Source organism: Pithys albifrons, chromosome 27 (assembly GCF_047495875.1).
Source record: "Pithys albifrons albifrons isolate INPA30051 chromosome 27, PitAlb_v1, whole genome shotgun sequence".
Taxonomy (NCBI): Eukaryota; Metazoa; Chordata; class Aves; order Passeriformes; family Thamnophilidae; genus Pithys; species Pithys albifrons.
The window spans coordinates 2545985-2563294 of NC_092484.1; the positions used below are offsets into that span (position 1 = coordinate 2545985).

The 17310-nt window shown below is 64.0% G+C and overlaps 1 protein-coding gene across 1 annotated transcript; it reads left to right on the plus strand.

The window, feature by feature from the left end:
• Positions 1-4244: 4244 nt before the first annotated feature.
• On the plus strand, positions 4245-13195 carry MEF2B (myocyte enhancer factor 2B). The gene is given in 8 exon segments (XM_071578197.1): positions 4245-4298; positions 5668-5911; positions 8130-8287; positions 9092-9254; positions 10971-11116; positions 11284-11395; positions 11487-11577; positions 12710-13195. Coding segments are annotated over 8 exon segments (1257 nt in total). The 3' UTR covers positions 12999-13195.
• The last annotated feature ends 4115 nt before the right edge of the window (positions 13196-17310 follow it).

Here is a 17310-nt window from a genome sequence, read left to right on the forward strand (position 1 = left end):
TCCCTTCCCTTCCCTTCCCTTCCCTTCCCTTCCCTTCCCTTCCCTTCCCTTCCCTTCCCTTCCCTTCCCTTCCCTTCCCTTCCCTTCCCTTCCCTTCCCTCCTTTCCTTTCCCTTTCCTTCTTCCCTTTCTCATTCCTTTCCCATTCCCTTCCCTTCCCCCATTCCTACCCAGTCACCCCCAGCTTTCAGATTTGCAACAAAACCCCCAGAATTTGGAGAAAATAATGATTTTCCCTCCACTTTCTGTGTCCCATGGGAAGATGAATCCCTGAGGAGCTCAGAGATCCTGCCCTGAGGTTACTGAGAGAGTGCCCAGACCCCAGAGCAGCTTTTTGCCCCCAAGAACTCCGTTAATAACCCACCTGCTTTAATTTTAGGATAAATTTGATGCATTTTAGGATAAATTTAGTGCATTTTAGGATAAATTTAGTGCGTTTTAGGATAAATGTGGTGCATTTAACACTTCTAGGATCGTTCAGGGATGCAGAGGTGCCAAAGGCAGTGCTGGGAACCCCCGTGATCGTGCTGAGCATCCCACACTGTGCCAGGGCCGTGGCACATGGAAAAAACACTCCACTCTCCAGGGGTTTGCTTGGTCTCAGAGCACTAATTAGGAGCTGGGCTGGGGAGTGTGTGCACCAGTGTGATGCAAATGACTCCTAAAGGTGTAGAGGATCCGGGGTGTTAATTATAAACCTCATGCCAGCCCAGGGGCCGGGGTGCCACCCTGCTGTGGGCGCTGGCACGGGCACAGTGGGATGAGGGGCTGTGGATCCGAGCCCGGTACGTGTGAGCGAGCAGAGCCTGGGCTAAAGATAAGCTGGCGTGGGAGGGAGCAGAGTCTGACGGGATGCCAGGCAGCACCAGAGCCTCTGCCTGGCACAGGGAGTGCAGGGGGGCTCCTCTCTGGGAGGTTTTGAGAGCTCTGGGTGTGTGTAAGTGACGGTGCTGGAAGGTGGTTCATCCCCCCAGCGAGTCCCGGTCACAGCGACGGGGCCTTTGTGGGATCTGGTGGAGACAACCCGAGGAGGAGCTGGGAGGTTTCTCCAGGGCTGGCTCCCTGTTCCCTCCTGCCCAGGGCCGTGAGCTCTCCCTGCACTCAGCTCCTTCCTGGAGCTGCTCCCTCGAGGCTGTCCCTGCCGTGGGGACAAAGGTGACACCGACTCGGCGTTTCGGTTCCCAAATGACGGTGTGGGAGGAGGAAGGGTTGAAACACCCCCAAACATGAGGCAGCTCCTGCCTTTGAGGAGAGGGACACACAGACACCCCCTCCATGCCCAGGTGGACCCCTTTGCAGGCCCAGAGGGTGCCACCTCTCTGTGCCACAGGCTGGAGGTGGCAATGCCAGGCAGGGTGCCCCTCTGTGCCCATCCCCCTGCAGCCAAAAGGCCACTGATGATCCCCTTTCACAACGAAAATGCAGAGTGAGGTCCCCTCTCCCCTCCCAGGACCTGTCACGGATCCCATGGAGGTACCAGCACCCATCAGGTGACTCTGGGGGGGTCCCAAGGGGGTCTCAGGACCTCTCAGGGGCACCCAGTGACACTCTGCAGTGGCTGTGACTCTGTGTGTGTCCCCAAGACTGTCCCACCCTGTAGGAGGGACCCCATGGTGCTGGTGGCAGTGGTGGCCTGGCCACGTGTGTCCCCACGGTGGCAGGACAGCCAAGGTGATGCCCCAGGAGGAGCAGAGCCCTCCTGAGCAGCGTGGGGAGGTGGCTGATGAAACCAGCCCGGGTGTTGCACGAGGCCTCAGCCGCTTTTCCTGGTGCTGAACGTGCCGGGAGTTTGGCCCTGGTGGGTCCCCAGCCCGGGGTGGGGTGGGGGGCTGAGGCTGCTGCTTCCTCTTGACTCCCACCCCTACCTGCTGTTCTGGGCTGGGACCACCAGAGTGTTGTCTTGTGGGTGCTGGGACCATCAGGGACCCCAACAGGGTCAGCTCGTGGGTCCTGGGACCATCAGGGACCCCCACAGGGTCAACTTATGGGTGGTGGGACCATCAGGGACCCCCACAGAGTGACCTCATGGGTGCTGGGACCATCAGGGACCCTCACAGGGTCAGCTCGTGGGTACTGGGACCATCAGGGACCCCCACAGGATCAACTTATGGGTGGTGGTACCATCAGGGACCCCCACAGAGTGACCTCATGGGTGCTGGGACCATCAGGGACCCCCACAGAGTCAACTTATGGGTACTGGGACCCTCTTGAGGCCCCTATAGTCACCTCATGGGTGCTGGGACCCCATCAGAGTGACCTCATGGGTGCTGAGACCCCCTTGGAACCCCATCAGAGTGACCTTATGGATGCTGGGACCCTCTTGAGGCCCCTACAGTCACCTCATGGGCGCTGGGACCCCTGTGAGACCCTCATGGAGTCACCTCATAGGTGCTGGGACTCCCTTAGGACCCCCACAGACTCACCTCATGGGCGCTGGGACCTCTGTGAGACCCTCATGGAGTCACTCCATGGGTTTTGGGACCCCCTTGGGACCCCCCAGCACCACCCCATGGGCACTGGGGTACCCCAGCACCCAAGGGACTGGGGGGACTGTCCCTAGACAAACCCTTGGCAGCAGATGGGTGGCACATCCTTCCCTGGAGCCTCCAAAGCCACCCTGGGACGAGGCAGTGCAGGGACATGGGGGTCACAGCTGGGTGGGCACCCCCTGCCCCCAACAGCCCAAACCCAGATGCCACCCAGAGCCCCCAGGGGATCAGCCCCTCTTTCCACATCCCAAATTAAACCTCGTGGCAGGTCAGAGCTGCCCCCTCTGGGTGCCCCCTGCGAGTGCCCTTGGCCTGGCATCCTGCTGCAGATGTTGGGAAAACCTCTGCCACTCCAGCAGGGAATTGTGGGCTCTTTCCTGTGGGGCCGGGGTGGTCCGGGCACCCCTCGTGCCCCGGGGTCGTGCGTGGGCCCTGGTGGGACACAGGGTGGCAGCGGGGCCGTGGGAACGGCAGCGCCATTTCCTTCCAGAAATTAAAATTAGTTTTGATCAGCTAAATTTAGCAGCTGAGCAAGATGGCAAATGGCAACGGGCTGGAGAGGGGGGAAAGCAGGACAGGCCAGGGCACAGAAGGACTGGCACGTCCCCAACTGTGCCCCCCGGGGGGGCAGCCCTGCCATGGGGGGGCTTCTGGCACGTCTTAAGGGGTCTTGGGGTGCTGAGTGTGCCCAGCACGGAGTTCCCAGCCCTGTTGGCTTCTCAGCTTTGCTCTTGCCCCTTGGGGACAGCAGGGACAGTGCCAGGCCAGCTCTGCACCCAGATTGAGGTGGGGGGTCCCATTAGGACCATTGATGGCACCCATGGGTGCACCAGAGGCACTGGGGCATCCCAGGGGGTGGGTTTTGGTAAGAACCGGGAGTGTGTGGCACCAGGAGGGTGACACAGGGGGGGTCACAACCCCGTGCCAGGCTCTGAGAGGTGCGGGCACCCCACGGCCAGAGGGGTGTGGGGTGCCCAGAGCACCCCTGCCCTTCCCAGAGCTGCCACCACCCCACGTGGCCACAAGAGGTGGGTGGTTTCGCTTTGCTGTCTCCTCATTCAGCCACTTCCTGGCCCGCCAATGGTGGAGGTCAAATTTAGTCCGTTCGTCTGAGCTAGGAAAAAAAAAATAAATTAAAAAAAACCCCAAACCAACAAAAAAAAACCCCCGAACTTCAACCTAAACTCGGCCCTTTTGTTCGAGGGACCCTCCCCGCCCTTAAATCCGCCCTCGCCCCCGCACGGACCCGCCGGGAGTGGCATCGGACCCGCCGGGAGTGGCATCGGACCCGCCGGGAGTGGCATCGGACCCGCCGGGAGTGGCATCGGGGGCAGCGCCGGAGCGGCCGCGGGGATTTTGGGAGGGATCACAAGGATAAAGCGCCTCATCCCCAACTCCCCGGGCACGATTTGGGCATCGCACATCCTGGTTTTCCAGCCGCCACCCAAAGGTGCTCAGGCCCTAAGGGTGTAATAAAGGGATTCTTTTTTTTCCCCCTTTACCCCATCAGAATTCCCCGATTTTTTTATTCCGTTTTTCACTTTCGTGCCAACTTCGCGAAAGGGAAAAAATAAAACGACGACGTTTCCTCCGAAACTTATTTTTTTGGGGGGGTTTTTTTGGGGGTTTATTTTTCAGCAAAACTTATTTTTGGAGCTGCTGGGGCGGTTGGTGGCTCGGGACAGCCCCAGGCCCTGAGGCTCAGGCGGCTTCTCGCTCTCTCTTCCAGCCCTCGAATCCGACAAAGGAGGCGAAAATGGGCCGTAAAAAAATACAGATCAGCCGAATATTGGACCAGAGGAACCGGCAGGTAGGAAAAACCCCGGGGGGAGGGTGGGCAGGAGGGCACGAGGGGGGGCGATGCCACTCTGGTGCCACCATCTCATCAGGGTTGGATCCTCTGGAGGAACCTCAACAGGAGGGTTTGGGACCATCACTCTGCTCCCACCATCCAATGATGGGTGTTGGATCCACCAGAGGGACCCCAACAGGAGGATTTGGGGGTGTCCCAGGGGTGAGGGTGGGCAGGAGGGCACGAGGGGGGCGATGCCACTCTGGTGCCACCATCTCATCAGGGTTGGATCCTCTGGAGGAACCTCAACAGGAGGGTTTGGGACCATCACTCTGCTCCCACCACCCCATGGTGGGTGTTGGATCCTGCAGAGGGAGGATTTGGGGGTGTCCCAGGGGTGAGGGTGGGCAGGAGGGCACAAGGATGGCAATGCCACTCTGGTGCCACCATCCCAAGGGGGTTGGATCCACCAGAGGGATCCCAACAGGAGGTTTGGGGCTGTCACTCTGCTCCCACCATCCAATGATGGGTGTTGGATCCACCAGAGGGACCCCAACAGGAGGATTTGGGGGTGTCCCAGGGGTGAGGGTGGGCAGGAGGGCACGAGGGGGGCAATGCCACTCTGGTGCCACCATCTCATCAAGGTTGGATCCTCTGGAGGGACCCTAACAGAAGGTTTTGGGACCATCGCTCTGCTCCCACCATCCAGTGATGGATGTTGGATTCTGTAGAGGGAGGATTTGGGGGTGTCCCAGGGGTGAGGTCAGATGGGAGGCCACGAGAAAAGCAAAGCCACTCTGCTGCCACCATCCCATGGGTGTTGGATCCTCCAGAGGGTCCTCAACAGGAGGTTTTGGGACCATCACTCTGCTCCTACCATCTCACAGGTGTTGGATCCTCCAGAGGGAGGATTTGGGGGTGTCCCAAGAGTGAGGGTGAGTGGGAGGCCATGAGGGAGGCAAAGCCACTCTGCTCCCACCATCCCATGGATATTGAATCCCCCAACAGGAGTTTTGGGACCATCACTCTGCTCCCACCACCCCATGGGTGTTGAATCCCCCAACAGGAGGTTTTGGGACCATCACTCTGCTCCCACCACCCCATGGTGGGTGCTGGATCCCCCAGAGTGACCCCAACAGGAGGTTTTGGGACCATCACTCTGCTCCCACCACCCCATGGGTGTTGAATCCCCCAACAGGAGTTTTGGGACCATCACTCTGCTCCCACCACCCCATGGTGGGTGTTGGATCTCCCAGAGCCCAAGAGGAGGGTTTGGGACTATCACTCTGCTCCCACCACCCCATGGTGGGTGTTGGATCCCCCAGAGTGACCCCAGCAGGAGGATTTGGGGCTGTCCCCGCGGGGTCTCACCACGGTGTCCCCTCAGGTGACCTTCACCAAGCGGAAGTTCGGGCTGATGAAGAAGGCCTACGAGCTGAGCGTCCTCTGTGACTGCGAGATCGCCCTCATCATCTTCAACAGCACCAACCGGCTCTTCCAGTTCGCCAGCACCGACATGGACAAGGTGCTGCTCAAGTACACCGAGTACAGCGAGCCCCACGAGAGCCGCACCAACGCCGACATCCTCCAGGTGGGCACGGGGTGGGCACCGGGAGGGCACCAACGCCGACATCCTCCAGGTGGGCACCGGGGGGTGGCACCAACACCGACATCCTCCAGGTGGGCACAGGGTGGGCACGGGGGTGGGCACCAACGCATGGACAAGGTGCTGCTCAAGTACACCGAGTACAGTGAGCCCCACGAGAGCCGCACCAACGCCGACATCCTCCAGGTGGGCACGGGGTGGGCACGGGGGTGGGCACCAATGCCGACATCCTCCAGGTGGGCACAGGGTGGGCACGGGGGTGGGCACCAACGCATGGACAAGGTGCTGCTCAAGTACACCGAGTACAGCGAGCCCCACGAGAGCCGCACCAACGCCGACATCCTCCAGGTGGGCACGGGGTGGGCACTGGGGGGGCACCAACGCCGACATCCTCCAGGTGGGCACAGGGTGGGCACGGGGGTGGGCACCAACGCATGGACAAGGTGCTGCTCAAGTACACCGAGTACAGCGAGCCCCACGAGAGCTGCACCAATGCCGGAATCCTCCAGGTGGGCACAGGGTGGGCACCGGGGGGGCATTGGGGGTGGCACCAATGCCGACATCCTCCAGGTGGGTACTGGGGTGTGGCACCAACACCAACATCCTCCAGGTGGGCACAGGGTGGGCACCGGGGTGGGCACCAATGCATGGACAAGGTGCTGCTCAAGTACACCGAGTACAGTGAGCCCCACAAGAGCCGCACCAACGCCGACATCCTCCAGGTGGGCACGGGGTGGGCACCGGGGGGGCACTGGGGGTGGCACCAATGCCGACATCCTCCAGGTGGGTACTGGGGAGTGGCACCAACACCAACATCCTCCAGGTGGGCATGGGGCGGGCACCGGGGTGGGCACCAACACCGACATCCTCCAGGTGGGCACGGGGTGGGCACTGGGGGGGCACCAACGCCGACATCCTCGAGGTGGGTACTGGGGGTTGGCACCAATGCATGGACAAGGTGCTGCTCAAGTACACCGAGTACAGCGAGCCCCACGAGAGCTGCACCAACGCCGACATCCTCCAGGTGGGCACGGGGTGGGCACTGGGGGTGGCACCAACGCATGGACAAGGTGCTGCTCAAGTACACCGAGTACAGCGAGCCCCACGAGAGCCGCACCAACGCCGACATCCTCCAGGTGGGCACGGGGTGGGCACCGGGGGGGCACCAACGCCGACATCCTCCAGGTGGGCACGGGGTGGGCACCGGGGGGACACTGGGGGTGGCACCAATGCCGACACCCTCCAGGTGGGCACGGGGCGGGCACTGGGATGGGCACCAACACATGGACAGGGTGCTGCTCAAGTACACCGAGTACAGTGAACCCCACGAGAGCCGCACCAACGCCGACATCCTCCAGGTGGGCACCGGGGGGTGGCACCAACACCGACATCCTCCAGGTGGGCACAGGGTGGGCACCGGAGGGGCATCGGGGTGTGGCACCAATGCCGACATCCTCCAGGTGGGCACTGGGGGGCACTGAGGTGGGCACCGGGGGTGGCATCAACGCCGACATCCTGGGAGTGGCACTAATGCCGACATCCTCCAGGTGGGCACGTGGTGGGCACTGGGGTAGGCACCAAGGCCAACATCCTCCAGGTGAGCACAGAGAGGGCACTGGGGGGGCACCGGGGAGTGGCACCTACACCGACATCCTCCAGGTGGGCACGGGGTGGGCACTGGGGGTGCACCGGGAGGTGGCACCAACGCCAACATCCTCCAGGTGGGTACTGAGGGGGCACCGGGGTAGACATGGGGGAGTGGCACCAGGGGGTGGGCACAGGGGGATGGCACCAATGCCAACATCCTCGAGTTGGGCACGGGGTGGGCTCTGGGGTGTGGCACCAACACCGACATCCTCGAAGTGGGCACCTGGGGGGACACTGGGGGTGGCACCAATGCTGACATCCTCGAGGTGGGCACAAGGTGGGCACTAGGGGGTGGCAACAATGCCGACATCCTCGTGGTGGGCACCGAGGTGGGCACCTGGGTGGGCATCATGGGGTGGGGACACTGGGGTGGAGATACTGGGGTGGCACCAACACTGACATCCTCAAGGTGGGCACCTGGGTGGGCACCATGAGTTGGGCACCACGGGGTGGGGGCACTGGGGTGGGGACGCTGTGGTGGGGATACTGGGATGGGGATACCGGGATGGGCACCCTGGGGTGGGGACCCTGGGTAGGCACCATGGGGTGGGCACGCTGGGATGGACATTCTGGGGTGGGCACCAGACCCTGCTGACCATCCCACTGACCACCCCGCTCATCGCAGACGCTGAAGCGGAAGGGGCTGGGACTGGAGAGCCACGAGCTGGAGCTGGAGGAGGGACCAGAGCCAGGGGACAAGGGGACAAGGCTGAGCGAGGGCATGGACCTGTCGGTGGCACGGCCCAGGTTCTATGTGAGTCACTGGTGGCACACGGAGCAGGGGGTGGGGGGCACCAGGAGACCCCACCCCTTCCTTCCTTGGCTTTGATCTCGGCCCTGCAGAGCCCTGAGGGCCACCAAGGGTCCCCATCCCCTCCTTCAGCCTTGGCTTGGCCCTGCAGAGCCCTGAGGGCCACCAAAGGTCCCTGTCCCCTCCTTCAGCCTTGGCTTGGCCCTGCAGAGCCCTCAGGGCCACCAAGGGTCCCCATCCCCTCCTTTGGCCCCAGCTTTGCCCTGCAGAGCCCTGAGGGTCCCCAAGGGTCCCCATCCCCTCCTTCAGCCTTGGCTTTGCCCTGCAGAGCCCTGAGGGTCCCCAAAAGCCCCTGTCCCCTCCTTGTCCTTGATCTCTGCTTTGCCTCAAAGGTCCCCTTCCCTCCCTGTCCCTTCCCTGTCCCTGACTCTGCTCCCCCTGCAGAGCCCTGAGGGTCCCCAAGGTCCCTGAGGGTCCCCAAGGTCTCTGAGGGTCCCCAAGGTCCCCTGAGGGTCTCCATCCCTCCCTGTCCCTGACTCTGCTCCCCCTGCAGAGGATCCCCAAGGTCTCTGAGGGTCCCCAAGGTCCCCGAGGGTCCCCATCCCTCCCTGTCCCTGACTGCTGTCCCTGCAGAGCCCCAAATGTCCCCAAAGTTCCCTGAGGGTCCCCAAGGTCCCCTGAGGGTCCCCATCTCTTCCTGTCCCTGACTCTGCTCCCCCTTCAGAGGGTCTGCAAGGTCCCTGAGGGTCTCCAAGGTCCCCTGGGGGTCCCCATCCCTCCCTGTCCCTGACTCTGCTCCCCCTGCAGAGCCCGGTGACGCTGCCCGAGGGCACCTATGGCAGCTCCTCCCCAGCCACAGACACGTCCGTGGGCAGTGCCAGCAGCTCCCCCCAGAGCCAGGGCCGCCCCCCTGCCTTCAAGCCAGGAGCTCCAAGGCCTCCAGGACGGTCCCCAGGGCCACTGCCCCCAGGTAGGCTCAGAGCCAGCAGGGGAGAAGGTCCCTGCTGAGGGTGCCACATTCCCACCATGGGCACCCTGTACTTGCCATGGGCACCCCATCCCTACCATGGCCACCCCATCTCTGCCATGGGCACCCCATCCCTACCATGGCCACCCCATCCCTGCCATGGGTACTCCATCTACACCACAGGCATTTCAACCCCACCATGGGCACCTCACCTCATCCCTGCCATGCCCCCATGCCCATCACGAGCACCCCATCTCCACCATGGGTACCCAGTGCCCGCCATGGGACCCCATCCTCACCATGGGCACCTCATCCCCACCATGGGCCACCCATCCCTAGCATGGGCATCCCATCCACACCACAGGCATCCCATCCCCACCATGGGCACCGCATTCCCACCACAGGCACCCCATCCCCACCAGAGGCACCCCATCCCCACCATGGGCACCTCATCCCCACCACGAGCACCTCATGCCTGCCATGCTCCCATGCCCATCACAAGCACCCCAACCCCACCATGGTCCTTCATCCCTGCCATGGGCACCCCATCCCCACCATGGGCATCCCATTCCCACCATGGGCACCCCATCCTCACTATGGACACCCCATCCCCACCATGGACATCCCATCCCCAGTGTGGGCACCCCATCCCTGCCATGGGCACCCCATACCCACCATGGGACCTTCATCCCCACCATGAGTCCTCCATCCCTTCCATGGGCCCCCATGCCCACCACAAGCACCCCATCCCCACCATCACCCCCATCCCTGCCATGCCCCCATGCCCACCACAAGCACCCCATCCCCACCATCACCCCCATCCCTGCCATGCCCCCATGCCCACCACGAGCACCCCAACCCCGGTGACCCCCTGGGGGTTTTCCCTGCCAAGGCAGCGCATGCAAAGCTGCCCTGGCAGCCTCTCTGGGGGTTTACCCGGAGCGGGGCCGGGCCACTGCGTGGGCAGGGGGAGCTGCTGCAGCTGTGGCAGCACCGGCCCGGCCCAGTGCCAGCTGCTTCCTGCCCCCTGCCAGCACCTGGCACCCAACTGCCCCCTCAGCCTGCACCCACTGCCCCCTGCCCGCACCCACTGCCCCCTGCCAGCACCCACTGCCCCTTGTGAGCATCCACTGCCCCCTGCCAGCACCCACTGCCCCTTGTGAGCATCCATTGCCCCCTGCCATCACCCACTGTCCCCTGCCAGCACCTACTGCCCCCTGCCAGCACCCACTGCCCCTTGTGAGCATCCATTGCCCCCTGTCATCACCCACTGTCCCGCTGCCCGCCCCCACTGCCCTCTGCCCACACCCACTGCCCTCATCAGCACCCACTGCCCCCTGTCCACACCCACTCCCCCCTGCCAGCACCCACTGCCCCCTGCCCCCCTGTCCACACCCTCTGCCAGCACCCAGCACCCAACTGCCCCCTCAGCTTGCACCCACTGCCCTCTGCCAGCACCCACTGCCCCTTGCCTACACCCAGCATTCAGCTGGCATCCACAACACTGTGCTGGCACCCATGGCACTGTGCTGGCATCCACAACACTGTGCTGGCACCCATGGCACTGTACTGGCATCCACAACACTGTGCAAGCACACATGGCTGCCCACAGCTGCACAGGGCAATGATGACACCAGTGCCACCCCGGTGCCAGCCATAGGCACCCCGCACATCCCTCGAAGCCACCCCCTGCATCCTCCTGTCCCTGTGTGCCCACAGGTCTTGGCTACCCCCTGTTCCCTGCTGGCACCCTGAGCCGTGCCCTGGCCACCAAGACACCCCCACCGTTGTTCCTGGCACCCGAGGGCCGGCGTGGCGATGCCCAGGGCAGCCTGGCGAGCGGCCGGGGTGGTGCCAGCACCGCGGTGAGTCCCTGTGCCCATAGTGCCACCCCCTCCCCAAACCCTGTTCCTCCCATCCATGCCCACCTCGGCAGTGCTGGGGGCACAGGGAGGGGCTGGCGCTGCACCCTGTGCCCCCCGGGGATCTGGCACAGCACAAAGCCCGATGGGGTCACCCCCTGTGCCCACAGCGCCCGCTGTACCCAGCGCTGCAGACCCTGAGCCCCATCCTCAGCCCGGGCAGCTCCAGCATCCCGAGCCACGGCCTGGGCACCTTCCCCTTCCTCAGCCCAGCCCAGGCAGGTGAGTGCTGGTCCCTCAGCCCTGGCACAGCATCGCCCGCCCTGTGCCCCATCCTCGGGGTCCTGCTCACTCTTGCCCTCCTGCCTGGCAGATTTTGGGGCTGGCGAGGTCCCACCACCCCCGGGGTACCTGCAGCCCGGCCCTGTGGCGTGGCAGCACCCCCGGGACCTGGCAGCGCTGGGGTAAGCATGGAGGGGGCATGGGGTGGGCAACGGGGGGGCGTGGGGTGGGCAATGGGGGGGCATGGGGTGGGCAATGGGGGGGGCATGGGAGATCTGTGCACTCATGGGTGCCACCTCCCTACTTTGGGGACCGCCTCCCAGCCACAGGTGCCACCTCCCAACACTGGGTGCCACCTCCCAGCCTTGGGTGCCACCCCCTAACATTGGGGAGCACCTCCCAGACACAGGTGCCACCCCCCAACATTGGATGCCACCTCCCAGGCACGGGTGCCACCTCCCATCCATTGGTGCTACCTCCCAATGTTGAGACCACCTCCCAGGCTTGGGTGCCACCCCCCAGCCTTGGGTTCCACCCCCCAACACTGAGTTCCACCTCCCAGTCATGGGTGCCACCTCCCAGTGTTGGGGACCACCTCCCAGCCATGGATGCCACCTCCCAACACTGGGCGCCACCTCCCAGCCATGGATGCCACCCACCCAACCATGGGTGCCACCTCCCAGTGTTGGGGACCACCTCCCAGCCACAGGTGCCACCTCCCATCCATTGGTGCCACCCACCAACACTGAGTGCCACCTCCCAGCCAGAGGTACCACCTCCCAGCCATGGGTGCCACCTCCCAGTCACAGGTGCCACCCCCAACACTGGGTGCCACCTCCCAGCCATGGGTGCCACCTCCTAGTCATGGATACCACCTCCCAGTCACGGGTGCCATCCCCAACACTGGGTGCCACCTCCCAGCCACGGGTGCCACCCCCCAACACTGGGTGCCACCTCCCAGTCATGGGTGCTGCCAGCACCCATGGCACAGCTCCCTCCCCTCTGTGCTGGTGCCTGTCCAGCTTCACCCCAAAACTGAGGGGTGTGTGGTCACCCCAAACCTGCCCTGCAACTTCCCACAGTTGGCAGAGCCAGTTTCCAGGTGCCCATGTCCCCCCCAGTGCCCACCCCAGGCTCCCAGCAGCTGGATGGGCACTGCCCAGTGCCCCCCCAGGCCGGAGCCGGTGCATGACATGAGTTTGGAGGTGTCTCAGCCCCTCTAGGGATGAAAAGGAGGGTGAGCTCGGTGTTTGCCCACCCTGCATGCCCTGGCAGGGGCAGGCCCGGCCTCACCCTCATGCCCTCTCCCCGCAGGGTGGGCAGCCGGCTCGTCCCTGCTGAAGACGCTGCCCGTGGCTCATCCCCACAGCGCCAACCCATCAGCATCAAGTCGGAGCGGGTCTCACCAGGGCTGGGCTGCCCCTCGGGCACCCCTCAGCCCCCTCTGGCCAGCCTGGCACCTCTCAGCGAAACCTCCAGAGGCCCCGGAGACCTCCAGCCCCGGGACGACTATGCCAAGGGGTACCCCTACCCACTGGCGGAGGAGCAGAGGGTCCCGGTGCCCACGCGGCGGGCACAGGCCATGGACGTTTGGCAGAGATAGCGAGGCTGACGGGGGGTTTGGGGGAGCAGCCCCCCCTTTACCCCCACCCTCAGACCCTCGGGAAACCCTCCCGTGCCCTTTTCAAAGCTGTCGTGGAGACTGGCAGTGCCACAGAGCTCCTCGAGGGTCCCGGCCCCCCACCCTGGTGCCCCCCACATGCCACCAACCCCCCTGCCTGCTGCTCTGCCCCTTTGACCCCCGCAAGACCAGGATCCCACGGGCAAGGAGCGCTGTCCCTGCCCCCTGTGCGGTGCCAGGCACTGCCCATGCCCGGCCATCCCCGCCTGGCCCCGGGAATGGCTGAGAAGTGCCACGCGGTGGCAGCAGCACTGAGAGCACCAGCAGCAGCTCCAACCCTGTGCCCCCTGCCCAATCCTGTGCCCAGGGGGGGCTTCGGGGGTCCCACAGAGGGGTGGGAGGTGTGGGGAGAAGTGAGGGGGCAGCGGGGGTGGTGGGTGTTGCCCCCCACCCAGGGGCTTTTTTCTATTTATTATCTTTTCACCAATAAAGAGCTGGGGGTGTTGGCGTGTCTGGTTTGAGCTTCTTGGGGTCAGGCGGCACGACTTGGGGTGGCAGGTCCTTAATGTCCCCAAGGGGAGAAATGTCCCTTACCCCAACCCTTCGTCTCAGCTTTGCTGTCCCCCCGTGTCCCCCACGCTCAAAGCCACCTCCCCAGGGGTGACACCCCCAGGCTGGCCAGGTCTTTGGGGCCCAGCCCTGCTGCTCCCACCCCTCGGTGACCCCCAAAAGCTTCTCAAAGGGTGTCGGTGCCACAGAGTCGTGCCGGGAGTGGGCGGGAGGAGGAAAAACCCCTTCTGTGCCCTTAAGATTGGCACCGGCTGGGCAAGGAGGGGGTTGAGCAGAGGGGTGGGACCGGCCCGACTGAGCTGTGTCTCAGAGCTCAGGGCTGGGCTGGGAACGGGGGTTCTGCTGCTTTTTGGGGTGGGAGATCATCCCCTGGGGTTTTTGGGGACCGGCGGGTTCATGGCCATGCCAGGCTGCTGAGAGGTGAGCAAGGAGGGCAGGACCAGCGTCCTGCAGTGCCCATCGCCACACAGGGATGATTTTTGAGGGTGGTGAGTTCCCCCCAGCACCGTCTGGGCACCCACAGGTCGGGCTCAGGTGGGGATGGGGGTCCCTCCACACCAACACCGAGCTGGGCCCCCTTCCCGCCGCTCGGGGATTACTGAGCCGAGCCCCGAGATTAAAACCTGGGCGGGAGATTAATCCTGGGAAGAGTTTGCCCCGTTTAATAGAGCGACATAAATACCAGGCGGGATTAGGGGCTGTGCAGAGCCCAGGGCTGGATCCAGGCTCGGCCCAGGGCCCCCTCCCCACCCCGGATTGTGGGTCCCCTCCTGGGCCACCCTTGGGACTGGGAAGGGTCTTCTGCATGGAAAGAGGAGTCGAGACACCCGGGGAAAGTGTGGGGGCTGGGGTAAGAGACACTGATTGAATAGCAATGACTGCATGATTTATGGTTTGCATTATTGCCTGGCTCATTTGAATATATGCTAATAAGGCTTTTCTCCTCGTTTTGTTTGTAAGATTTAGATTTGCTATGGCAACCCGCTGGCATGGAAGGAGCGCCAGGAAATGTCAGGGCGAGGTGAGCCCCGGGGAGGGGTTGGGGGGTTGCTGGGGCGGGGGGGACTCGTCGCATCCCAACACCGGGACACGAGAACGGGCGGCGGGACCCGGAGGGCAGAGCGGGAGACCCGGAGCCACCGGAGCCACGAATCCCAGCGGCACCCTCAGGTCCAGTAACGCCCATTGCGCCAGGTCCTACCCTGGGGTTGGGAGGTGCCCTGGGGTGCCCCCAGCCCCGCTTTGTTCCCGCAGAGAGGCCCCTCTCCTACCTCCTGTCCCTGCTTACCTGCCCTGAGTCCCCCAGCGCAGGGGAGAGGGTGGGATGTCTCATTGCGCCAGACCCAAAGGTGGCACTCAGGGCCCCCCAGCTTTTTTCTTTTTTTTGGGGGGGGACAATGCTCAGGGTGACAGTGGGAAGCAACTCAGCATCCGCATTCGCTCTGTGTCCCCCACCATCCACCCGACGTGGACCTGGCCCACCGTGGAGGGATCTGGGCCACCTCCCCACCTCTGTAGCTCCGTTTCTCCTTCCCGGCTGGCCCGAGGGCTGCCGCAGTGGAGCCCAGATACCTGCAGAGCCACCGAGGGGATTGTGGTGCTCCGGGAGGGTGCTGGGCTGCAGCGCTCGGGGCTGCGGAGCCGCTGGGGCTTTGTCTCCCAGTCAGTGCCGGTCCCTCTCCCAGCGAGGGGGGCTGCGCTGTCGAGGGGCTGCCCCCCGATTTGGGCATCTCGCACTCAGGGTGTTCCTCTGCTGGGGAAAGGCGGATGGGTTGGTTTTGGGGGGGGATTTTCCCCTCCTCAGAACCGGGGGGGAGCAGCTCCTTGTCACCGCATCCCAGCGCAGGGAGGTGTGGGCTGATGGTCCGTGTCCCCCGGGGTGGTGGTGCCACCGAGGGGACACATCCCGGGTCCCTCCGCTGCCCTCACCCCCCTGCTCTGCCCCGCTGGGAGAGCACCGGGCCTGTCTCGGGCTGCGGGAACCGGGCCAGGTGAGGCCATTCGGGCCACGCGTGACGGCGGCAGGGCCGGGGACGCTCCGAACTGTCTCCGTGACCCCGGGACTGGGCACCGCTTGTCCCCGCAGCCACCCGACCGCTCCAACGGGGACCGATCTCCTGTCCCAGAGTACCCGGAGCCGTTTCACACCCTGTAACGGGGCAGGAACGAGCCCCGGGGCTGGGAACGGGCGGCCGCGGCCCCGACGGACGGAGGAGGTGTCCGGTCCCTCCTCGCCGCAGCAAAGCGGGGCCGAGCCGGGCACCGGGAGCTGCCTCCCTTTCTCCCCCCACCCCCTCCCCAGCGCATCCTCCCCCAAACACCCACTTTGTTGTTTTGCAACAGCCCTGAAATATTCATGGCGCTGCGCCGAGCGCCTCTTAATGAATTTTTGATCAAAACTCTATCAGGAAGCCAAAATATGCCACCCACGCCCCCTAAACCCGCTCAGTCGGGGGTGGGGGGCACCAGGCCCGTCGGTACCGGGAGCTGGAGGAGCCGGGCCCGCTCCAAAGGCCTTTTACCGGGGGAGGTCCCGGGACAACGCGGGTGTCTCACGGCCACTGAGGGCGGGGGTCGCACCCCACGACCGGGCACGTTTATTCAGGGCTGGCGGTGGGATTTGGGGTGTCCGATGGGCAGCTTTGGCCTCCTGCAGCCCTCAGGGCTGGGAGGGACCGGCCGAGACCCCGTGAAGCACCGGCTGGACGGGACGGGCTGAGGGCGGCGGGGGCAGCGCATCCCGGTGCCCTCCCAGCCCGACCGGGAGAAATATTCGTTAATGAGGAAATGCATAAGCGGAGCTCATTAGCGGAGAGCACGGAGCCCGCGGAGTGCCCGGGGGCTGCCTGTACCCGGAGCGGGCAAGGCTGGCGGGGCACAGGGGTGGCACCGGAGCGGTCCCGGCTCCGCGGCGGTCCCGGCGGGTCCCGATCGTTCCGGTGGCAGGAGCCGGGCTCGGCCCACCCCGGTCCCCGCTCGGAGGTTGGGGGTTCCCGGGAGGTTTCGTGTCTCTGTGTGTCCCCTCCCCCGCGAACCGAATTTGGGGCGTAAACCCCACCGGGCGCTGCGCGAAACCACCGATTTTTAGCACCCTGAAAATCCCGGTGAGGCGGAGAAGGGAGAGGGTTAGAGAGGGTGGGAATCCATTCCCGGCCAGTTCGGGGTTTGGAGGTGTTAACCCTCGGTGCAGGGGGGTGATTTTTGGTTTAATTAAATAAAAAATGGCCTATTTCTGCTTCATTTCCAAGGCATAATCCTGCACCGGCCGGGAACAGGGTGTTCGTATCCGCAGCTCCCGGAGGGGGGGAACGGCAGGAGGAGCCCCCCAAATTCCCCCATCCCTACCCCATGGGGTCCCCCGAATCCTGAGGGTCCCGTAACACCCTGGGTCGGGACAAGACGAGGGTGTTGAGGGGCCGGGCTCGTCCCTGCCACCCACTGCCCATGCAGAGCCGCATCCGCGGGGTCACCGGGATTACTATTATTATTATTATATATATTTTTTTCAAATAATACAATCCTCGTTATTTTTAGGTTCTGCTGCCAGAGCCGCCCCCGCAGCCCCCCCCTCCAGCCCGGTTCCCCCCCCCCCACCAGCTCAGGGCTAACCTATCCCGCTCCCGACGTGAGGACGTCATTCCTTACGTAGTAAAATATGGAGAAAGCAAGGAAAAAAAAAAAAAGACGCGTTTTTCCCTCCTCTCTCCCATCTCCATTTCCAAAA